At 28.5% G+C, this 26,146-nt stretch overlaps 1 protein-coding gene across 1 annotated transcript; it reads left to right on the forward strand.

Annotated features, from left to right (window-relative positions):
• On the forward strand, positions 1-23,819 carry LOC113378547 (inositol 1,4,5-trisphosphate receptor-like). The gene is given in 50 exon segments (XM_026619095.1): positions 1-107; positions 184-254; positions 383-430; positions 433-497; positions 759-845; positions 918-1,181; positions 1,539-1,769; positions 3,019-3,166; positions 3,669-3,895; positions 4,088-4,248; positions 4,382-4,515; positions 4,518-4,546; positions 4,625-4,771; positions 4,949-5,479; positions 5,555-5,727; positions 5,791-5,946; positions 6,017-6,167; positions 6,254-6,401; positions 6,748-6,925; positions 7,463-7,639; positions 7,727-7,892; positions 7,968-8,118; positions 8,266-8,327; positions 8,457-8,723; positions 8,865-9,065; positions 9,597-9,712; positions 9,916-10,051; positions 10,147-10,404; positions 15,680-15,800; positions 15,882-16,024; positions 16,094-16,281; positions 16,358-16,469; positions 17,076-17,196; positions 17,933-18,165; positions 18,405-18,543; positions 18,631-18,747; positions 18,866-19,029; positions 19,147-19,326; positions 19,530-19,757; positions 19,827-20,072; positions 20,217-20,409; positions 20,478-20,600; positions 20,676-20,848; positions 21,056-21,220; positions 21,291-21,471; positions 21,677-21,867; positions 22,494-22,659; positions 22,758-22,918; positions 23,131-23,292; positions 23,687-23,819. Coding segments are annotated over 50 exon segments (8,169 nt in total). The 5' UTR covers positions 1-12; the 3' UTR covers positions 23,771-23,819.
• Positions 23,820-26,146: the final 2,327 nt, after the last annotated feature.

Genomic DNA, 26,146 nt, shown 5'->3' on the forward strand with positions numbered 1-26,146 from the left:
AAAACATTAAAAATGGGTGATATTGCGACAACAAGCTTTCTGCATCTAGGGGACATCGTGTCTCTGTATGCAGAAGGCAATGTTTGTGGATTTTTGAGCACTCTCGGGTTTGTATATTTCAGTGTATATAATATGAATTTATAAATAAATACATTTGATTTAATGGATTTGATTTTCTGATAGATTGGTCGATGATAGAACTGTTGTCTGTCCTGAAGCAGGAGATCTTGGAAACCCTCCCAAAAAATTTAGAGGTTCATAAGATTTATATATGTTTATATATATATATATATATATATATATATATAATATATAAATTATATTATATATATATATATATATATATATATATCTTGATTCATGTGCTTCTGATACTTTTTAGATTGTTTGTTTAAAATATGTCCTATGAATCGATATTCTGCTCAAAAACAATTTGGAAAGCTGCTAAACAAAGTGCAAGTGCAAACACTGATGCAAATTTATTGAAAAGATTACATGTGAGTTTATCGGAATATTTTCAATGAAATTTATTAATATAATCTTATGATGGGACCATATAAATTTTTCAAAATATGTTAGTTGCTTCGAATAATAAGCCTTTACTTTACTTTATTAAACAAAATCATGAAACTCAAAGCCTAATTTATATATTAATAGTTTTATATATCTGAAAGAATCTAGACAGTTGTTATATTTATGATTTTTATTGAATTTATCACTTAATCAACATTTATTGATCTTAATCATTAAATAAATAGCATGCAGCTGAGATAGAAAAAAAGCAAAATGACACAGAAAACAAAAAGCTTCTTGGATCCGTAGTGCAATATGGCAGTGTTGTGCAAGTATGACATAATTATATAAAATCGTAATACAAATATTCTAATTTGACATAGCTGATAAAACCTTACTTTTAGTTACTTCATCTCAAATCTAACAAATTTCTTACGGTCAACAAAAGATTACCAGCGTTGTTAGAAAAAAATGCGATGAGAGTATATCTTGATGCTAATGGCAATGAAGGTTCTTGGTTTTACATTTTACCATTTTATAAACTAAGAGCTACTGGTGATAATGTTGTTGTCGGTGATAAAGTGATTTTAAATCCAGTCAATGCTGGTCAACAAGTTTTGCATGTGGCAGCAAATTATGAACTACCAGATAATTTGGGATGCAAAGAGGTAAATGAATGATTAGCTTTAAACCATTTACTCGAAGTATGGTTTATATTGAAATTATTGATTTCATTACTGCATTGCTGTTAATGTTTAAATTTGAGAGCTTGAAATACATTTTATATAACATGAATGCACATATAAATGCTTGCATATAATGGTTAGGAGATGTGCATTTATATAATATAAGGTGACTCTTTGTATATAAAACTTGAATTTGTTTTATAAGTCACTTAAAGAAATAATGATATAGTTTTGACAATCATTATAATAAGAAGAATTGGACAAAAATCTCAACAATATTATTTGTATTTATTCTATGTAATTAAGTAAATAGAATTATAATCAAATTGATTTCAAAAGGTGAATGTGGTAAATTCCTCAACATCATGGAAAGTGACTTTATTTATGGAACATAAAGAAAACCAAGATGAAATTCTCAAAGGTGGAGATGTTGTCAGATTGTTTCATGCTGAACAAGAAAAGTTTTTGACAATGGATGAGTATAAGAAGTTCCAGCATGTGTTTCTGCGAACAACTGGAAGAACTAGTGCAACCGCTGCAACTAGTAGTAAAGCTTTGTGGGAGATTGAGGTATAATATGCCATAGAGATAATAAATAATAATAATTAGATTTCAAGCATAATATGCCATTTTACACGGGTTAATGTACTTAGAAACATGTCATCCCTATACCGCATAATATGCTTTTTATCTTAACACTCATTTTTGGTTTCTGAGAAAGCGCCTTAACAAGGTTTTGTTGTATATGTGTGAATTATACAGTGAATATTATTGTAAGATCACTCGCTTTTACCAATTTACCAATGCCATTCTATCACCAATGCATGTGTCTAATGTTTGTATTTGGTTTGTTAAGTTTTGAGTTATTTATTTTTTAGCTTGTTAAGAACTTAATTAGCTATATAGCTATATTAATATCAACTAGCTATATGTCATTTTTTCAAATCATGGAATACTATACTAAGTACATGCAAAATGACAGAGCATTGATGTCGTACTTATATCACATAATGCGCTTTTTAACTTAGAACTCATTTTTGGTTTCCGAGAAAGCATCATAACAATTGTTACCTTAAGGTTTTGTTGTGTATGTGTGAATTATGCCGTGAATGTTGTTGTAAGATTGCTCGCTATTTCAACAATGTCACTCTATCATCAAAACATGGGCCTCATTTTTGTATTTGTCTTAATTTTTATTTCTTAGCTTGTTAGGAATTTTGTTATCTATATAGCTATATTAATATCAACTTACTGTAACTTATTTTTTCAATTATGAAATACTATACTAATTATAATAAGTGTATGCAAAATGGTATAACATTGATGTCTATTGCTTGAGTACATAATTAAGACAAATAGAAAATTGAGGATTCAGTGCAATAAGTAACATTTATGACATTGAGCTTTGAAATTTGTAAATAATAATAATTCATTTCTAAAAAAAAACTTACAGTTTGTGTTGGTGTTCTTTTTGACAATTCCTCAAATTCCTATGATAATAAAACACCACTATAAATAAAACGGTATTTAATAATAAAAACCACTGACCACAAAAATACGTGCGCACTTTCAAACAATGTCACTGACTAAAACAATTTTCGATTGGTTTCCGTTAAAACCGCGAATTATGACACTCACGTGAAGTGCGTTAATATCGCCGATGTTGGTACACATGCAAATTTTAACGTTGACGTTCGATTTTATTTTTTTATTATATTGCAAATATATTTCAAAATGGTTGTATTTTTTTATTATATGTACATAATTTTAATTTATCAATAATATGTTTTTTTTATTCATCTCTAATATTTTATAACAGGTTGTTCAGCATGATCCTTGCAGAGGGGGTGCAGGACACTGGAATTCAATATTCCGTTTCAAACACCTTGCGACTGGCCATTATTTAGCTGCGGAAATCGATTCTGTATCAAATGAAGAACAGAAAAATAATAGCGAAGATAGTTTAGGTAAATTGAATAATTTAGATGATTTTGTAATTATTTTACACATACAACTTGAAATTAAATTAAATGACATCACAATTTCAACCTTGCGTAATTTGCTTCTTTTTCTGAAATTGAAGGACTTGTCGTTAACATGTATCTTCTTTTAATATTTTAATTATAGCTCTTTTATATTTCAAACTGTTTTTAAAGGAAAATAACAATTTATAAACTAGCTGGTAATTTCGAATTGCATTTGTACCAAAAGTCAATTTATGTTAGCTTTAAGAATATAAATAACATCACAATTTCAACCTAGCGTAATTAGCTTCTTTTTCTAAAATTGAAGAACTTGTCGCTAGCATGTATCTTTTAATATTTTGATTACAGCTCTTTTATATTTCAAACTGTTTATAAATGAAAATAACAATTCAAAATCTAGCTAGTATCATTGAATTGCATGTGTACAATTATATAATTTATGTTAGCTTTATTTCATTATTTAATGTTTACTTTTTTCTATCAGCTGTCGAAACAAGTGTTGATGCTAACACATTATATCATCTGATATCTGTGCCGCACTCTACTGATATTGCATCGTTGTTTGAACTTGATCCAACAACTATGACAAGAGCAGATTCTTTAGTGCCTCAATCCAGTTATGTTCGGCTGCATCACATTTGTACAAATACCTGGGCTCATTCTACTTCTATACCCATCGACAAGGATGATGAAAAGCCTGTGATGTCAAAAGTAATATATTGATTTTTTCAGTAACAATTTTAATAACTTAACTTAAATTACATTATCTGCAATTTTATGTCATTGCAATTGATTGAATCCAAATAATAAGAATTTTCATTATTATATACAAATCAATGAGCAAATCAGATTTTGTTAATAATATTTTAAGTTATATTGAATCCTTTAATTAAATTATTTAAGGTTGGTTGTGCCATAGTTAAAGAAGATAAAGAAGCATTTGCTTTGATCTCCGTTTCTCCAGTTGAAGTACGTGATTTAGATTTTGCTAATGATGCTTGCAATGTTTTGTCAGCAATGTCTGTAAAACTAGAAACTGGAACAATATCTCATAATGAAAGAAGGTAAAATATTTAAATCTTTCTAATAATGGATGCAGTAAATAATCAATTAACATTTAATTATAAATTTTTTTGTGCATGCACATTAATATTAGTGCATATATATTTAAATTTTTAACATTGTTCTTTATTCCAGAGCCGTAACTGCTCTATTACAAGATATAGTTTACTTCATTGCGGGAATGGAAAATGAGCAAAATAAATCAGAAGCATTAGAATTAAGTGTAGCAAATCCTAATCGTGATAGGCAAAAGTTACTTAGAGAACAATATATTTAAAACAACTATTTAGAATATTGCAGGTGGAAAAATATTCTTGAATTAATAATGTAATAACCAATTACTACTTTATACTACATTACTAATTCAATTCAATTTAGGGACCGTTCTTACCTTCGGCGGACGGGTCAGCACCATTTTTGAAAATTGAGGAACTTAATGATCCTCGTCATGCACCTTATAAATATATTTTTAGACTGTGTTATAGAATATTACGCTTGAGTCAACAGGATTACAGAAAAAATCAGGTATATATAAATAAAAAAATATGACCAAAATTATTTCAAATATATTATTGAACTTGCTAATTCATATTTAAGGTAATAGATTTGTTTTATTTATTTGTTCAGAATCAATTTTTTATCATATGTTTCGCATATAAGCTTGCACGAATTTTTAAATAAACATTTTTCATTTTATTACAGGAACATATAGCTAAACATTTTGCATTTATGCAAAAACAAATTGGTTATGATATATTAGCTGAAGATACCATTACTGCTCTTCTTCATAACAATCGCAAATTATTGGAGAAGCACATCACAGCAGCAGAAATTGAAACATTTGTTGGGCTGGTTCGAAAAAACAAACACAATTGGGAATCTCGTTTTTTAGATTATTTATCAGATCTGTGCATTTCAAATAAAAAGGCTATTGCTGTGACGCAGGAATTGATCTGCAAAAGTGTACTTAGCACAAAGAATTCAGACATATTGATTGAAACAAGGTTATTGAAACATTTTTTTTTTTGAGGAGTCACAGTAATTGTGATCAGAATTTAAAATTGAATTATATTTTTATGTAATTAAATTTTTGTGAAATTATTAAATATTTTATTGTTTTATCACAGCTTGGTGAAAAAGGACAAATCCTTTGTTAAAAAAAGTGGAAACAAAACTAGTTCTGAAGCAATTAATGAAGATACTGATATTGTTTTAGCTTGGAATAATGGAGCAGTCCGTACCAACATAAATTATCATAAAGTATTTAAATCTATTCCAATTTGTAATTTTATTCAATGTGATTTTTAGAAATCTATGCCATTGTGTGAAATATCATGCGGATCTAAACAGGGTAATCGGGAGTATGAATCTATGCTTCATTACTATCGACATCAGCTTAATTTGTTTTCAAATATGTGCTTAAATAGGCAATATTTAGCTTTAAATAATTTATCACATTTGGACATTGACCTAATTTTAAGGTAACTAAATTTTGGTATAGATGTCATATAATTATTTTTTTATATATTATTTTTACTTCAAAGGTGTATGTCTGATGAAATGGTGCCATATGATCTGCGTGCTTCCTTCTGTCGACTCATGTTACATCTTCATGTAGATCGAGATCCTCAAGAACAAGTTACTCCAGTTAAATATGCTCGATTGTGGTCCGAAATTCCGACAAAAATGTCTATACATGAGTGAGTGTTTGTATAACACATTAAAAAGAACTGTGAAACGTTTTGGATTTAAAAGTTTTTTGATTTCCAGTTATGATAATAATAAATCTTCAGATCAAAATAAAGAAGCTGTTCAAGCACGATTTAGTACAACAATCATGTTTGTTGAGGATTATCTGTGTAATGTTGTAGCAAAAATGTGGTCTTTTGTTGATAAAGATCAGAATAAATTAACATTTGAGGTAACTTGATAATGAGACTTTATATAAAAGAATTGCTATATCTGCTGAGTATTAATTAATTTACTAATTAGTTTTTTTATATCTAGGTTGTGAAATTGGCAAGAGACTTAATTTACTTTGGATTCTATAGCTTTAGTGACTTACTTAGACTTACAAAAACTTTGCTAAGTATCTTAGATTGTGTTTCTGAAACAGATGCACCAGACGGCCTTGTTTCTTCGGGAGAAGTGGATTGTAAGTTTCAGCATATGAATTAGTTATACACATTACAAATTAATATCCAATTTTTTTTATCAAAATTTTTTTATTAGCTTGCGAAAACGTAGAAGGTAATTGGCATATAATAATCTAAATCTTGTATGTATTGATTGATTTCTTTGTTATCTGTTATATCTTCTTCTTTAATATATGTTCTTATTTCGGCAGAACATATATATTCTGCAGTTACTATTGTATTGTATCAAAGTTTTTCTAAATTATCTGTTTGTAAATGTATAATCGATAATATTTTCACTCATGTATATAACTTTATATATTTTTATCCTAAATTATTACTAATATTTTGCAAAATTTATTTTAGCGGAGGGTGGTGTTTTAAGAAGCATTGGCGACATGGGAGCAGTTATGACTTCATTGGCACTCGGACCAGCAAGTCGAGAATCTGTGTCGCCAATATCAGGAATTCAACAACGAAAATCAGCTTCACAGTTAATGAAGGATTATCCATTGGTCATGGATACTAAATTGAAAATTATTGAAATTTTTACAGGTAAAAATATTTTTGACGACAAAAAGTGGACGAATTTTTATAATGAAATATTTCAAATGATTTATATACAGAGCATGTTTATGATATTATTAACTTCCCGAAGAAGAAGTTTGTTTTTGCAAAAAAATTTGTTTTGCTAATTTTATGTTTTTTCGACGTTTCGAGTCATTCTGAATCAAATGTAACCGAATTTGGAAAAAGTATGTGTGTATGTATATGTGAGTCGATTTTTCACTTTTTGTAGAGGTATTACCAGAAAAGGCTTGACCGATTTCAAAAATTTTAAAGCCATTTGATGAAACTCTATTAAAGACTGTCGTTTGTTACCAATTGAAATGTGTTAACAAAATAATTTTATTTATATAATTACTCATATTATAAGCATATTGGAAAGACATCAATTGGAAATTGCATTGATTAATTCTTAGTAAAAGCGAAAATTTTATTTTTGAAATAAAACGTTTGAACACTTTACCTTAATAGCTGTTGCCTTAAGACATCAGCTATTTACAACTAGTTTCTCTTCAATTTTACAGTTTATATTAGATGTACGATTGGATTATCGTATTAGTTGCTTGCTATCAATTTTCAAATGCGAATTCGATGAAACTGAGCGATCTTCAGTTGATGCTGTATTATTTAGGCAAAAGAGTATAGATCTTGAAACCATTGGTAGTCAAGCAGAGGGAATATTTGGAAGCAGGTATATATTTAATTTTAATGAAATACTTCAATTTTTGAATTAAATCTCAAAATTAATTGAAAATATATAATTAATTTCATATTCAAGTGAGGACAGCGCTGCATTAGATCTTGATGGGCGAGGTGGTAAAACTTTCCTTCGAGTTCTTCTACATTTAACAATGCACGATTATCCATCTGTCGTTTCTGGAGCTCTGCATCTACTTTTTAGACATTTCAGTCAACGACAAGAAGTTCTTCAAGCTTTTCGACAAGTAAATTATAGTCCACACAGATTTATTTTAAGATTTTATGTGCAAAACACTAATGCAATTTGTTTATCTCCACAGGTTCAATTGTTGGTTTCGGACAGCGACGTAGAATCTTATAAACAAATTAAATCCGATTTGGACGTGTTGCGTCAAAGTGTAGAAAAATCTGAATTATGGGTTTATAAATCTAGATGCGTCGAAGAACATGGTACTAATGTCGGAGGTAATAGTTTCAAAGATTAATGTCGGATCATTTAATTTAATATTCTTTTGTATGACTCAGGAAAAAATCAAACTAAAGAAGAAGATGATGATGCAGTTTCACCACATCCAACAAAGTTTTTGACAAAATCGGATAAGAAATGTTCATCTATAGATTTGGAGCTGGGACCTCCGTTACATCCTGAACAAGCAGAGGAATATAAAAAGATACAACAGGTAATAGATTCAAAAAAAAAAAAAAAATTGCATCATATACATGCAATAGACTATAGCTTTAATGCTCTTTGTTTTATATATAATGTTATTTGTTTTGTAAAAAATTGTTGTCATGTAATTTTTTTTCAGATTCTGATTCGCATGAATAAACTTTGCACTCAAACTCAGAATGGTGGTTTTGTGAAACCACGTAAACATGAACAGCGTCTTCTTCGTAATGTAGGTGTTCACACCGTTGTATTGGATCTACTTCAAATTCCATATGATGAAAAAGAAGATACTAGGATGAATGAACTTATGAGACTAGCACATGAATTTCTGCAAAATTTCTGCTTAGGAAATCAGCAAAATCAAGTGCTTTTGCACAAACATTTAGATCTATTCTTAAATCCAGGGGTAAGTATAATAAAGAAGCATTTTAATTTGTATTATTAAGCAAATATTTTTTTCACGTTTTTATTAAATTTCAATAAACCCCCAATTTATTTGTATTTGAAATATAATAAGTTCATTTTGATTTTTATATGTGTCACTTAGATTCGTGATGCTCAGACCGTATGCAGCATTTTCCAGGACAATTCAACTTTATGCAATGAAGTTAATGAAAAAGTAATCCAACATTTTGTGCATTGCATTGAAACTCATGGACGTCATGTGCAATATTTGAAGTTTTTACAAACTATTGTCAAAGCTGAAAATCAATTTATAAGAAAATGCCAAGATTTGGTTATGCAAGAGGTTTGTATGTAGTCTTGTTTTCATCAGATGGTTTACTTGATATGGTTTTTTCTTCTTACTTTATTATTTTATATTTATAGTTTTAGTTTTTTATTTATTAGTATGTTTTTTTTTATTAAGTATGCTCCATCATATTGATTACTGATAGTTTTAAGTAAGTATAAACTGTTTTCTTTCCGACTGAGTTTTATTAATTTTGATTTGTAAGTGACGAATGAGATATGTGCAATCATTTTATTGTTTGCTAACGATGTAAATTAAAATTGCTTTTATTTAAAATTATTCTTCACAATTTTCTTAAAAGTAGTATATCAAAACTTTATATCAATTATTATTGATTTATTGTATAACAAAGTGTGAAGTTGTTTTTATTTATTTTATTGCATTTGTAGATTTATATTAATTGTGTGCAATTTGTTTGATTTATTTATTTTTCTTTGTTTCATATGGATGAACTTAACAAAGTTATGTACTTGTAGGTATCATTAGTTTGTGTGATAAAAATAGTTTTGGAATGTGTTTCTATTTTAGCTTGTCAATGCTGGAGAAGACGTGCTTGTTTTTTATAACGATAAAGCATCATTTAATCATTTCGTGGAAATGATGAGAAAAGACTGGAATTCGCTGGATGAAAGCAGTCCACTAAAGTAGGATGCATTACTTATATCTAATTTAATTGCATGAGTAAATTTATGTATCTAAATTATGAAATTTTAAATTTGTTATTGTCTATATAAATATTGATGATTTCTTGTTTTTATTAGATATGTAAAATTGTTGTAAGTTACGGAGACACCATACTTGTTTATTATGATTTTATATTTTATTAAATCCAAATTATATTAATTAGGTATCATGTTGAACTAGTGAAATTGCTGGCTTGTTGCACTATGGGCAAAAATGTGTATACTGAAATAAAATGCAACAGCTTATTGCCTTTGGATGATATTGTGGCTATGGTCAGCGATCAGGGTTGTATTCCTCAGGTATGAGTAATAAGTTTCAACTTATGAAGATATAATGAAATTAATTTATTTTTTGAAATGAATTATTCTTATGCATATTAAAAATATTGTTTCAGGTCAAAGAAGCTTATGTAGGATTTTTAAATCATTGCTATATTGATACAGAGGTAGAAATGAAAGAAATTTATGCTTCTAATCACATGTGGAGTTTGTTTGAAAAATCTTTTCTTGTTGATATGAATACTGTTCTAAGATCACATGGTGATAAAACTGCCTCAGATGCTGCTTTGGAGAATTACGTTACAAACGGTGTCATGAACATAATTTCCACGTTTTTCAACAGTCCGTTTTCTGACCAGAGCACTACAGTTCAGGTGAGAATTTATAATTCATGATATCGATTAAAGAAAATTGAATTATATTACCTTTTATTACTTTTGGAGTTTTGATTATTTTGGTGAGGGATTTTTAAAGTGTGTTTTATGCTAGGGATGTTTTATCGGATTTAAGGATCGGCTCTGTTTTACAATGAAGCATTTTCTCACTAATTACGTACTATATAATGTTCATGTTTCCTCGAAAAAATGATTACACTTCAGAATTAGTAAAAATCTTTTTTTTTACAGAAATATATTTTTTTTATCTTTGATACTGTCTAAATTTCAACCAGAAAATAAAAAAAAAATTCATATTTATACTAAAGTTCCTTATTGTAGTGAATTATCATAAAACTATCTATAAAGTATTTTTAAGTTTGATGGTTATTTCCAACATTAGAATATTTCTATTCCAACCAGAGCCAGTTTCACACCGATAAAAAATACCAGTATTAATTTAAATGATATTAATTTCGTACGATGCAATAATTAAACTACTTTGCATGCAGATAACTGTAATAAACATAACTCATAATTTGAGTATGATGTGGTAAAAAATATTACATAGAGATTTTCTAATAGTAGTGGCTGATGCTAACTTATATTTAAAATAGTCTAAATCATAATGGAGCAGGTATATAAATAACTAAAAACAAACAAACAACAATCAACAGGAATATTATAATTAAGTTGTTAGCAAAATCAGAATTAGTTTTGTGGTGCCTTTAATCATATAAGACTATCATATATTTTTCAATGCAATATCAGATAGATATCTTGTCTGGTAGTAGTGCACACCAATAATGTTGAATGAAATTTTATTTGGATAAATAATAATAAATTTAGATTTTGTACAGAATTAAAACAGTAATTGGAACAATGTGGGAAACAAATTAATCGATTTTTTTGTAAAAATAGAAAACTATAGTCATTGATAACGTTTTGCTAGTATATTGCAATTTACTTCATAAGATTTTGAGAGGAAAATCCTACAGCTTGCTTTTGTTATTGTTATATACGCTAATTATCTTAAGATAGATACAAAGTTTTGGAAAAAACCTGTTTTCATATATTTAGATTTTTGAAAAATTTGTTTTCTACATGCTTTGAACCTGTCTTTATTTGAAACTTTTTATAAGCAATAGTAATATAATCTGAGCGTAACATAAAAGGTAAGATAGTAAATTTATTCAGATGGACCGATTTTGCCGCATTAACAGTCCAATGTTATGGCAAAAACATTGTAATGAAAAACTTTCCATACTAAATATTGACAAACGCCATGTGGTTGCAGGTGTATTTCTCAAGTTGTCAGGTAGAAAACCTAATCTAGAAACCGCACAAATGTCAAAATAACGATGTTAGATAACAGGGTCTTTCTGACTCGGCTTCATAACATACGTTGCAGTTTATGTGTAAAACGCCTGAATGCACAGCAAATAAATGACATTTTGACAGTATACAGTATGATTTAGTAGTATTATGTATGGAAGTTGGACCGTATAATGGTCTTGCCATAACAGTTTTCTGTTATGCGGCAGAATCGGTCCCAGAGTTTACTGTTATAAAACTTCACGAACAAAAAAAAAACAAAAATAGGCATATTTTATTTTGATCAGTTATATTAATTTCTAGTATCGTTACGATCGATGAAGACTTTCGAAAATTGACTTATCACTGAAGAATATTTTATGAAAAAATATTATAATAAATATTAAATATAATTCAATTTATCACGTAAGGGTTACGTATGTTTTAAAAAATGCGTAAATAATGTTTCCGAATACTTTTCGTGAATAAAATCCTAACTGAGCAGCACATTTTCCATTGACGTATAGGTGCTTTCAGAGTCGTATTTTATTTTATTTAAACGTGAAATCATCAATGTAAAATGGTTAAAATTTTATCTAGAAAAGATAAATGGATATTATTAAGGTGACCATATTTTTCTAACTCATATTTTTGTAAGTCAAAACCGGGACGGCAATTTTTAGTTATGCTAATCCGGGCCGGGGGGGGGTAAATAATAACAGTTTTTTATATAAATCTTTTTTTATGATAATTGCGGACTTTTAGTAAGAACTTTATTATTCGATTATATGTCATACTTTTCCATCTATGATATTATATCTTATATGGATCTATATGTTTTTCGCGCTTTTGAGCCCTGTATAATATTTTATTCAATTATATTCATAAATATTTTTGAAAAAATTAGCATTTGTTCGTTTGTTTTCATAATTTTTGTTAATTCATCTGTTAATTTTGAAAAACCGGGACAGTCCGGGACAAAAGATCTAAATCCGGTACAAATCATGCTTTTAAAATAACCCGGGACTGTCCCGGCCAATCCGGGACAGCATTACCAAGGAACTTGTATAAATTATTTTTATAGTAAGGTTTGCATAATGTGTGATAGTCTGATATGTCGGCCCTATTAAAAAAAAACTTACTATCGACTGATTGACGCTATCGTAACTGTGGTTGTTGGTTATTGTGGTACTTAGAAATATCTGCATGACGCGTTGGTTTACTGGAGCGAGAAACCTTGTCAGGCGGATAACGATGCGAATTGCTTGACAATTGCTGTGCCTTCACGAACCATCGAAAATTGCCCCTTAACCTCGCAGCTCGACCATAACTGCGACCCTCAAGTGAGTATGCAGCCTGCATAGGTCAGAATCGCTCTGCTGCCGTCAGACGCTGCCCAGCAAGACACTAAAACTGCTGCTTGCTACCTAATCAACCCAAATAGTATTTTCACTCAGAATAATATATTCAGAACTTGGGATTCATATAATTTTCCTGCAATAAATAATTAGATGCCCTTCCTGCAATAAGTCTTCAAATTTCGGTATCCTTAGTTTTTAAGGCTTTGACTTTTTTATGCACTTAAATAACTGATATCGTGTTACGAGTATATTTTTGATTAGTATGAGAATATTTGACTACAATGCAGTGCTTGAACTATATTGTTTTAGTTATAATTTTTATTTTTGGAGTCTAGTTTGTGGTCAAATATGTTCCTCTTCTATATTCGTGGACTAGTCGCTTCTAGTTAAGAATAATGATTTATTTTTTTATACTGACTTAAATATTAAAAAAGCAACAAATAATTGTTTAAAGAAAGTTCATGTCAAATATTTATGAACAGGTCCTTCTACCTGTTTCGACATCCTGATTGATTCAGAAATACATTTCGGTATCGTGTTTTGGAAGTTCTATCTGTTATTTGGTCTTTAATATTTACTTTTTATAATGTTTTGTGTATCTATGTCGAAGCTTTTTTGACAAAGAAAAAATAATTATAAATTATATTTAAACTTTTATCGAATAACTATTATTTACATTTTATCTATTTAATAATTTGATTCTTGAGGCAAACATTATACATAATTACAATTTTTATTCAGTATATTTTCCTTCAATATTATACTATGAAAAAACAAATTCTAAAATTCTCGTTTCACAAAGTTTTAGTAATGAACAGAAGAAAACATTAAGGGGCACACCTAGTGTGAAATTTTCAAAGAATCGAATTTTGAATTTTTCCATATTTCGATAGGTTATACTTTTAAAAATAACATACTAAAATTTTAAATCGATATCTTAAATAGTTTTTGAGCGACAGCCATTTAGAATAGTATATAGTATAACATTTTTCCTTTAAACGTGTTTTTCTCGAAACAGAATTTTGCGAATTTGCTGGAGTGATTACTCGGAGACAAATGATCCGATTGCTATCACATTTTTTTGCATCTTCTCTATATAGTTGTCCATACGATGACCTTCCAGTTTTTTGATCTGATCAAAAATCGAATTTTGGCAGGCCAAAAACGACCAAAATTTTGGGACTTTTTTTTCAACATGCCGCCACTTTGTCAATTTTTGATTTTTTTTTCTTCGTCCTAGGGTCATCGTACTGACAATATGTTTTAGTTTAACGAGAATTTTCTTTTTTTTGTTTTATCTATTCTTGAAGTATCTTAAAAATTGAATTATTCTGACACGTGAAAAAACTATTATTCTAGATCAGAAACGATCAACATTATATCTAGGAGTTTACCATCGGTTATTACTACCGTGTTTCTAATTTTTTACCTAAAATTTAACAAGATGTTATTGGGTGAAATGTTAATCAGTTTCTGGTTTATTGCTGTAATGTTATTTAAAATGCTTGTCATGTTAATGCCATTATTAATTAGTAGCTAATTGCAGATTGCTAGAGCATGCCGCATGTGTTCCAGTTTTACTAATCTTTATCGTTTTGTTTTGCCCAAATATAGACCGGATTCTCCAGAAGATTTCTGCATGATTTTCTAACGAGAAAATATTATTACAGATTACGGTTTATGCAGCGTTCGATTGAAAATAATTATAATGATTATATATTTGTTTTGAAAATTAATTAATTCATTCTATGCTACTTAAAGTTTTAATTTGATATGTATATATTTGGTTAGCAAAGTATGATTATTTTACATTTAATTTCTTCTTTTTTTATTTCACTGAGAATAGAAGGAAAGCAGTTACATATTCAGATCAGATCAGCGTTATTTTATCTTAGCAAATTTCGGATTATCTTTTTTATCAGAGCATGAATATTTTCAATGTCCATTTATATATAATTTTATTACAAAAGTGTATATGAATTTTTGCTACTATTACTAAGCCTATTCATGTCAAATTTCAATCTTTTGTATATAAATTCCATAATCATGCACGTTTTATTTTTCATTCTGTTTTAAATCTTCTTTTTCAAGGAAAAATCGAATATCAACTTGAAAACTACTGATCTTGAACTATTGCTTAAAGCGTTTACAGTGTTTTTTACACCAGATCTGGTCAAACTCGAGTTTGATTTTGTTCATAATAAATTTGTAATTAAAAGGACAAAACAAAATTTATGAAGTGATAAACTTTTTACTTTTTTACTTATTTCTGAAAAACTTTTAATTCATCGGTGCAGGAGTTTTGGTAGAATCAGGATTAGAAATCTACTAGTTTTTTCAAATATATCTAATTTTTTTTTTAAGATTGCGTTTGAGGCTTTTGTAGCATGTGCATTGTCTCCATTTACTATATTATAGTTGCTTGTACATGTTCAAATAGCTTTAGTTTCAGTTATTAATTCTCCATTTTTATGTCAGTATCATCTTTTATTATTGTTTCGAGAATGTGCATACAAATTGTGCATACATTGATGTGTTTGTACAAGTTATAGTTTCTCATTGATCACTTTTCGTTTCCGTAAATATCAACGAAATTGCAGACCCGCCAGCCAATTTTCGTACAGCTTCTGCACACAGCCTTCAAACTATCTCAGTGTAATTGGCTTAATGCATCTCAAAGATTTAATGTTGAAAACTGCGTTCGAACGCTATCAGAGATATGTGAGTTACCATTTTATCTATAAAGTTTTTTTGCGATATTTTAGTTTTAACTTTCCAGATTTTATCACATGTTTCTTGCAGCTAAAATACGAGGCATTGCAATTCCTTCGGATCTAGAAATACAAGTTGCATCGATGTTCAACAAGGCTGCCATGCTGACAAGACAGACCAGTAAATGGTTACTGGCGTCCAAAACACCGAAAATAGAAAGATCTCAGTCACAGGTACTGTTGACGACTGTTGAAATACCAATTTTTATCATTACACTTATATTGTGATCTTCATATTAATAGTTGATACGGCTAGATCGTAGTATAATCGAAGGCCTTCAGGACATAGTATCACTTTTAGAAGATCAACTAAGACCATTGGTACAATCAGAATTATCTTTATTAGTAGATGTCCTGTATAGACCAGCTTTCTTATTCCCAGTTGGAACTGAATCTAGAAAACGATGTGAAAGTGGAGGATTTATCAGAAGGTATGTATTGAACTAATAGTTTTGTTGAATTTTTTTCATTTAAGATGAGATGAGTTTTATCTATTTTTTATTTAAGGTTAATCAAACATACTGAAAAACTTCTTGAAGAGAAGGAAGAAAAACTTTGCGTCAAAGTCCTAAGAACGCTCCGAGAAATGATGGCTATAGATCCTGAATATGGAGAGAAGGTATGACAACTTTTCAAGTTGATTGATCACAATTGTTTTATGAAAAAAATTCAATGATTTGTTACAACTTTAAACATTTTTCTTTAATGCTGCTTGTACAGACAGAAACGCTGAAAAGTGAAACAGAACCAGTTAATAGGGTAACTTGTATAAAAATTAACAATTGTGTTCAGATTGAATTAGACTAATAATGCGAATGGAAACAAAATTTATTATTACTTATTATAACTATTATTTGTCGAATCTAACTTTTTTGTACCCATTGCATTTAGTTATCATTGCAAAAGTCTTAAGTTTGTTTTTTGTATAATAAATATGAAGTCATCCTTGAATTTCATTAAATATTACCTGAGGCATACATAAATAGTAGGTAATGATTTTTTCAAAAATATTTTAAATTGATACTAAAATTATATATTATTGCAATATGTTGATTTGATTTTCAAATATTTCATTTAGTTAAAGTAATTTCAAAGTGTGATATATTTTGGTAGAAAGTGTTTGATTTGAGTGTTTGTTTTATTCTATATTATTACTAATATTTTAGATTTTTGGTTTGTTTTTACGTTTTTAGTGTTCTATTGTGATTAGCTTATGCATTTTTAGGGTGATGCTTTGCGTAACCACTTGCTTGTTAGGTATTTTGGAAAAAGTTTTACTCAAAAGCCAGAAACGGTTGAGCTGGGCGTTAATTTCCAGTTGGCGAATGTGACCCATGGACCAGGCGGTGAGATACTAAATTAATTTAGTTTGCTTTATTTACATATAATCTAAAAATACAGTAATGTTCCGCACACAACGTACTTAAACATTGCCGTTTGAGGTAAAATAAATAGACTAATAAGACCAATCAGAAAACCTGGGTGATCCAAATGCTGTTCAAAGAGTGGATCTTGGAAGTTATTGCTCCTGCTGTGAAAATATATATTTGTTGAAGTAAAACCTCCCTCTTATCATTCGATATTGCATCTTCTCATTCCAAAAATCTTGAGGGAATTTAAAGGATTATTATAAATAGAGGAGAAAAGGGACAATTGGCCGCACCAAAGCTCTTTCTTCTCAAATTAAAAGAATTTCAAAAATTTACAAATACTCACTTTTCAAACATGGGTTATGCTAATAAGATACACAATTTTACAGTGATTATTATTTGGAAGATCTTACAAAAAAAGAAAAAAACATCATACGACAGATTTTTTGAGAAGCTAATATTGCAAAGAAGGAGTCAAGACCACTCTTTTGAATATTACTATGGAAAAACGTGTTCTACATAAAAAAAAACTTGCTTTTGGAACGAATTAAGTACGTTATGCGAGACACCACTGTATAAGGCAACACGAATGCGACATAGTACATTTTTTTATGTAAAAAGATATACGAGATATATAAGATTTTCCAAAAGTTATAATATAATATACTATATAACTTTGAATAATCATATTAATTCACTACGTTTATTTTAGCCAAGCTTCTTAGTCGTGCTGGCAGAACTTTACACGAAGTGCAAAGCCATTTAGATAGAGAAGGTGCATCCGATTTAGTAGTTGAGTTAGTCATTAAATCAATTCACTCTCCATCAATTTTTGTGGAAGCTGTAGAATTAGGTATTGCACTTCTTGAAGGAGGAAATCCTATCATACAGAAGAGCATGTTTAGTAAACTGCTTGGAGGAGATTTGAGCCAAGCATTCTTTAAGGTAATAATAAAAAACATTATTAAATTAAGTTTTAAAAATATATTTAAATTTGATAATCGGTAATATAAAATTAAGGATTATTTCTATGTATATATTTATTTTACTTGTGCAAGCAAATTTTATAATATAGAGCTGTTTGAAATTGTAGTTTATATAAAAATTGTGCTTTTTGTTCGAAAAATTATTATTTTGTTTCAGTCATATTAATTATGTTAATTATTATATTATTGTATTTTTAGGTGTTTTATGAAAAAATGCGTGATGCACAACAAGAAATTAAATCTACAGTGACCGTTAACACTTCTGATATCGCTGCTAAAGCCCACGAGGATAAACAGGACAACAAAGACCATGACAAAATATCCCGAAAACATTCTGGTAACTTAATATAATAATTTATTAGTTAACACATTTGGTAAATAACACATTTATCCCAATTTAAATATTTTTATACATTCTTTATAGAAAAACCAAACGGATTATTGCTTACTGACGAGCTTCGTGATGAAATTAACCAAGCAGCAGCAGCATCAGCTCAAGCATACGCCGGGGCCAAGAATATTCCACCAGGCACTGAACATGGTAAGATTTGTAATTATTTTCACTTAGTAATAATAAATTGTTAATATAGTCTAATCTTAATTTGTCATTTTATTTTATATGTATATTTATGTTTTACCAGGCGAGGATTCTTGTCCAGTCTCATTAGGATTAAATTCAGCTTTGGAAGATATGTTGGCAGAAAAATTAGATAAGCATCGGGAAATTGAAGATCAAAATAAAGTTTCTGCTAAAGTACTAGTTATGCAGCCAATTCTGAGATTTTTGCAGTTGTTATGTGAAAATCATAATCCGGAATTACAGGCTAGTGAAAAATATATTAATTATCAAATTCATATATTCATATACAGTTTTTTATTTTTGTATTTATTTATTATAAAATTTAATATTTATGATATATTTATTTTATTTTTTAATCAGAATCTCCTGAGAAATCAAAATAACAAGACAAATTTCAATTTGGTTTCTGAAACGTTGATGTTCTTAGACTGCATTTGTGGTTCTACGACAGGTGGTCTAGGCTTATTAGGACTATACATAAATGAACACAACGTTGCCTTGATCAATCAGACTTTAGAAACTCTTACTGAATATTGCCAGGTAAATATTAATTAAATATGCAATATAGATGCTGATTACCACAGATTAAGAACTTTTTGGTATATATAACTGTATACTTCCATTGTTCAAAACTTCAAAACCATCTTAGGATAATATTTTTTGATACTTAATTAACTTAAATTCAATGTGTTTATGTTTTCAGTTTGTATTTAAGATTTTTCTAATTATTTTTATATCTAAAGGGACCATGTCACGAGAATCAGAACTGCATAGCGACTCATGAGTCAAATGGCCTGGATATTATAACGGCGTTGATTTTGAACGACATAAATCCATTAGGCAAAAGTCGTATGGATCTGATATTAGAGTTAAAAAACAATGCTTCCAAACTATTGCTGGCAATTATGGAAAGTAGAGGCGATAGCGAAAATGCGGAACGAATCCTGTATAATATGAATCCCAAACAACTAGTGCGTTCTATTTTATTTAATACCAATTGCTTTATATTAATTATTAACTTTGTGTTATATTTTCTTCAGGTTGACGTAGCCTGTCGCGCTTATCATCAAGAAATTTTAGACGACGATGACAATCATGAAGATGCCAATGACTTAGATGATATTGTTTCTCCCAAAGAAGTGGGTCACAATATTTATATTTTATGCCATCAGTTAGCTCAACATAATAAAGACTTAGCTACACTATTAAAACCAGCTGAGACTAATATAGATCCGAAAATGAATCAAGCGCTTTTGTATTATGCCACTCATACTGCTCAAATTGAGGTGAGGTATTTTTCTGTCTTTCAAATATCTTTGTTTCAAAGATCTAATTTTTGTCAAAAATTTTGTATATGCTTTTGATTAATTTGGTTGGAATTTCATAAATATTTGTTTGTTGTAAAATAATGTTTTTTTCTGTTTTATTAGATTGTCCGTAATGACAGAACATTAGAACAAATTGTATTCCCGATACCTGAAATTTGTGAATACATAACAACAGATACAAAAATTAAAATATTGAATACTGCTGAACGAGATGACCAAGGATCTAAAGTTTCTGATTTCTTTGATAGAACTGGACAAATGTTCAATGAGATGCAATGGCAGAAGAAACTGAGAGGTTTGGATAATATTTAGATAACACATTACTTGATTTCATCATTTAAGCAAAATGTGTTTAACTTTTAGGTCAACCTTGGTTGTTCTGGGTTAGCAGTTACATGTCACTCTGGAGTAACATTTTGTTTAATTGTGCTGTACTTATAAATATGATAGTTGCATTTTTCTATCCATTCACAGATAATGTGCCAAGTAGCTATACATTTTAAAATATTTGTTGTTGATAACTTATCTTTTGAGTGTGATTTTTACAATGTTTCTTTTTAGACTTAGGTTCACATTTATCACTACTCATCTGGGCTGTAATGTTATTATCTGCCTTTATAGTTGTTACACTTCCTAGAGAATCTGGTATTCGAACTTTAGTAGCTGCCACTATATTAAGATTGATATTTTCTATAGGACCTGAACCTACGTTACGATTGCTCGGAATTCTTACGGTAAATGTTTTTAAATTGAAATTCATTTTGATCCAGAATTTTAAAAAAATCGATTTTGTTTTTTTTCATATTTTCAAAGTTTCAAAGTTATTTTTAAAAAAGAAATTGTAAAAAACATATTCTTCAGAATGTTGTTATTTTGTGAAAAAACATTTTTTAACTTTCCTCTCTTATTACTATGCTCTTATGTATTTTTCCTATTTTAAGGTGATTTTAAAAGGAATACACTTGGTTAGTATCATGGGAAATCACGGTACAGTTACTAAACCATTATTCAAGATTATAACAGATGCAGAGTTATTATACCATTGTTCGTACTTAATTTTTTGTCTACTCGGAATTATGTTTCACCCATTTTTCTATTCAGTGCTGGTAAGTATAATGCAAATATTAATTTTATTCATCACTTTGGTGTTTTTTTTGAATATAACTTGATTTACAGCTATTTGATGTTGTTTACCGCGAAGAAACCCTATTGAATGTTATTCGATCTGTTACAAGAAACGGAAGGTCTATTATTTTAACAGCTGTACTTGCTTTGATTCTGGTTTATATGTTCTCGATTATTGGTTACATGTTCTTTAAAGATGACTTTTTAGTCAGTGTTGATGAAGAAATTGTTTGTAAGATCACAATTTTCTTTTAGCACTTTGTGAGATTAATACATATTGTTTATACAGTTTTTATTTTTATTTCTAGCGAAACAAGAATGTGAATTAGATCATGGAATTGCAGAAGATGCAGCACTGAAATATACTCGAGAAGGTAAAAAAAATACGGTATAAAGTCAAAGTATTATCCATTAACTATATTTCTATTACCTTCTAGGTAATGAAGGCAGTTCCGGGAGCTGCCGACGCGCTGAGTCGGACGGTCCAGCTCCTGGTGAAGTTGTGGTTGGTGGAGAAATTAAGGAACGTGCGTGCGATTCGCTGATCATGTGTATAGTCACCACACTAAACCAGGGACTTAGAAATGGAGGTGGCATTGGAGATATTCTGCGAGCGCCTAGTAGCAATGTAAGATAGTTTTTATTAACTCACAAGGAGAACAACAGGTTTACTTGTTTTGGTTTTTGATCAAACTTTGCATGATGATAGAGTAGATAGTCGAAAATAACTTTTTGGAATATTAGAGTCTTATGAGAAAACGTCTTTGAAAATTGAGAGAAATTTGAGAGAAATTTCCAATTTATCCATGCAATTTCCATACAAAACTTTGATTGAATTTCGCACTATCTAAAAAATAATATTAAGAGCTAAAACTTATAGAGGATTTTTTTTTATCAATTTGGAAGCATTTGATCCCCTGGGAGCAAGGAAATTCGAAAATGTCCATATTAAGGACCACCCTAATATACATATATCAATTTTCAATAATAATATGTGTAATAAATAATATTGTATAAAATTAATTATTAATTTATTACATATACTATTATTAAAAATTAATATATCTGGAATAAAAATGAAATGAATATAATAATAAACAAATAAATAATATATAATAATAAAACAAAATTACAAATTTGATTTTCGATTTATATGAGAATCATATTATAATTTAGCTTTGTTCTTAAATGTAATGTCTAATTATAATTGTATTGACATAACTGCATTTTATATAACAAATAATTTCTTTTTAGGAGGGCCTATTTGTTGCCAGAGTTATATACGATTTATTGTTCTTCTTCATTGTTATCATTATTGTTTTAAATTTAATTTTTGGTGTCATTATCGACACATTTGCTGACTTGAGAAGTGAAAAGCAACAGAAAGAACTCATTTTGAAGAATACTTGCTTCATTTGCGGTATGTATAATAAAATATACATAGTTAGATAAAATATAACACCTGAATATTGTTTGCTGTATATATAAATATTTTTTCCAATCAATATTTTTTTGCAGGACTCAATAGATCTGCTTTTGATAATAAAACTGTTAGCTTTGAAGAACATATCAAGTGTGAGCACAATATGTGGCATTATTTATATTTTATAGTACTTGTTAAAGTTAAAGATCCTACAGAGTTTACTGGACCGGAGAGTTACGTTTATGCTATGGTTAAGGTAACTATGAAAACAAAGCATTTTCTGCATTTTATATTTTAAGTTATATTATTTATTTTTATAAAATTTATTATGGAAAATAAACTGAAAGTTCAGTTTTTTAACTTGAAGTTCTGAAAGTTAAGTTTTTTAAGTGTGTATTTAATTGTGTTTTTATTTATATTGTTTAAACACAAATTTCATAATTATTGAAACTTATTTTAATGTTTTAGACTTGCAATTTAGACTGGTTCCCAAGATTAAGAGCCATGTCATTAGCTGCTGTTGAAGGCGAGGGAGAACAAGTAGAGCTCAGGAGTCTTCAACTAACATTGGAAAACACACAATTGCTTGTCACCAACTTATCTCAACAACTAATGGAACTTAAAGATCAGGTTTGCCCTTTTTGTTTTTTCTAATTTATCATTATGAGGATACGGGTTTCCATTACACTTCAAAATAGTTTGATAATTTAAATTTGTCTGTACAAATCGAAAATTCAGAATCCCTTCTATCAAACAGTTACAAATCATTAACTGGTGTTTAACATCAATTGAAAACCATAAATCTGTTGCATGAGTTTATTGAAATAAAAGTTTTATAATTTATTGTATAGAAATATGTGTGTTCATCTATTCATCTTGTTATATGTATATCAGGAAACAATGATATTTAATAATATATCGAGATGTTGCATTATAATATGATTCAACAAAATATTGCATTTTCTCGGTAATCGATATCTTTGATCATTTGATGTTATTTTATTATTTTTTTTATTATTTTCAGATGACTGAGCAAAGAAAACAGAAACAGCGCATGGGTCTATTGAATTCGGCCTCAGCTTACCTACACAATGTGCATGCAATGTGAATTCAATCATTAGACCTAAAACAGTGCAATCATTCGTGCAATTTAGGAAATAGATTTTTTTAATCTCGTTCTAGTAGACTTAGACACTATGCACCATTTATGTCTTGTTTGATAAATTAATAGTCATTTTGGAGAGTTACTTACGAGTCATCTAGTGAATCTCATATTTAAAAGATACTTATTTATGAAAATATGTGTGATTGTAATAGAAGAAATAAATATATTAGATATTGTTATATACATGGTTATTTGTGTTGAGAAATTTCTTTAAGTTGTATAATAAGTGAGAGTAAAATGCAGAAAAAAGAAGCTGAACATTTTTAACTGTGATGAGCGAGCTGCTCTTATAATTCAAGATGTGTTATGTTGTGAGTCTATTACTCCCTTAATATTAAATCTAAATTTCTGGGCTCGTGAACCTTACTTCAAGTAACCAGTTAATTGTGGTTGACGAGTTTATATACTTGTTATGTGAAATTGACAAAATTTAATGTATTGATGAGTATGCTCGTCATGTGTTTAAATCAGTCTCTATTGGGCATCATTTTTTTTAAATTTGAAGATTTTTCTTTAAAATATGTTAAAATCACACACAATAAAATTTATTTGTATAAAGCCAATATTAAATCTTTGAATAAAATATTTAATTTTAAAAAATTAAAATTTTGTTAGTGATATAGGACATAAACAAGTATATCTAAATTATTTTGCTTGATAATAATCCATAAGGTAAGAATAATAATTAAGTAAACAACAAAACTATTATTCATTTACTTTTATTTATGATTCAAAATTACATATCCAATTTTAACACAACTATTAACCATTTAACAGTAACATATGTTTATGAATTATTGTTTTGTTTTTTAATTAAAGTATTTCTCTTGGTATTTCAGAAGTTCTAAAAATGTTTATATTTTTAGTGGTAAATTTTACAATAGAATGTTTTGGACCTGCCTTTCCAAGTTACACTACTTTTTGAGTGTTTGACAACATTGGTACAGAATCAAAGTTGAGTAACAAATTTTCAAGTTATTAATAATTCATGTATATTATTTATAGGTTTCTATTTTGTCAGCTATGAACTAGATGTTCCACGATTTCTGTTTATTTTTTGTATAAAATAGAATCTGTTTGCTTTTATGACTTGAAAATAATTTTTTATTTTTATTAAATATTAGTCATTTTGTATATGTATACAGAATTTGATGTGGACGTGTGTTTTGTTGTTCGACAAAAAAAGTGTCAAAAATAAAAACTAAACAAATTATAACTGTAGGAGCACTATTATTGGAATAATTCAAGAAACAATTTTTTACAAATTGAGATCATGTTCTACTAGTAAATACAAAAATAAAGTTTCTGCTTTCCATTATTTCACAAGAATGATGAATATGAAATTTAAATATTTGGTACCTTTCTTGTCGAGATGTGTGAATGTATATGTTTTTATTTGTGTGTGTGATTGTGTAAATGGTGTATTCTTTATAATAAGTAATTCAATACATTTGTCATGAGATAGTAATTTAAACAAGAAATATTTATATTAGTACTTTTCTTATTATTACTCATAAAATTAATATAAAACTTACAAGCATGCATATATTTCATAATATGTAGTTTCATCAGTGTGATGATAATATGATAAATCACAAATTGTGCCAATCGATATATATTTCATAAATGGACTTGCAAAAAAGCAGACACAGATCAAGAAAATATTTCATAATGTATTTATATAACTGGGTGGATTTAATTAAAGATATAATTAGGGTAGATAATGAACATAATATACTATAATTTTAAATAATATCTGATCTTTCAAAGTAGATATTCCGCAAATTAAATCTGTGAATTGTGAAAGCAAGTCAGTAGCACGTTTCATTTTAGAATATAATAAATCTATATATTAGCAAAAGAAAACAAATTTAAGTAATACATATTTTAAATTATTTCTATTTTTATTTTTTAATACTTACTAACTATATATATTATCAGAGTTGTGTTTGTCAGTTATTTGCTTATTGCGTTTGGGGCTTATGACATAGATTATATAATTTATATTTATCACTTATATGCATAACATATGTATAGGTAAATACACATGTGTGTGTGCAATGCACATACAATTCATAATTCATAATTTTTACTTGGAACTTGACTATATCTGAAAATATCTCTCCCGTTCAATATAATATATTTAAAAATTAAAATTATCTTCATAATTATATAAATCTTCAACACAACTTGTTATGTAATGCGATGCTTACATACACACATATATATTATATAGAATAAATATATCGATATAATTATTATATAAGAGATGTAGGTGTAGGGAATGATTGATAGAAATGAGTTTCTACTTCGTGATAA

This window comes from Ctenocephalides felis, unplaced genomic scaffold (genome assembly GCF_003426905.1).
Source record: "Ctenocephalides felis isolate EL2017-DRISC unplaced genomic scaffold, ASM342690v1 CF-g0.4_SCAFFOLD_01886, whole genome shotgun sequence".
Classification (NCBI taxonomy): Eukaryota; Metazoa; Arthropoda; class Insecta; order Siphonaptera; family Pulicidae; genus Ctenocephalides; species Ctenocephalides felis.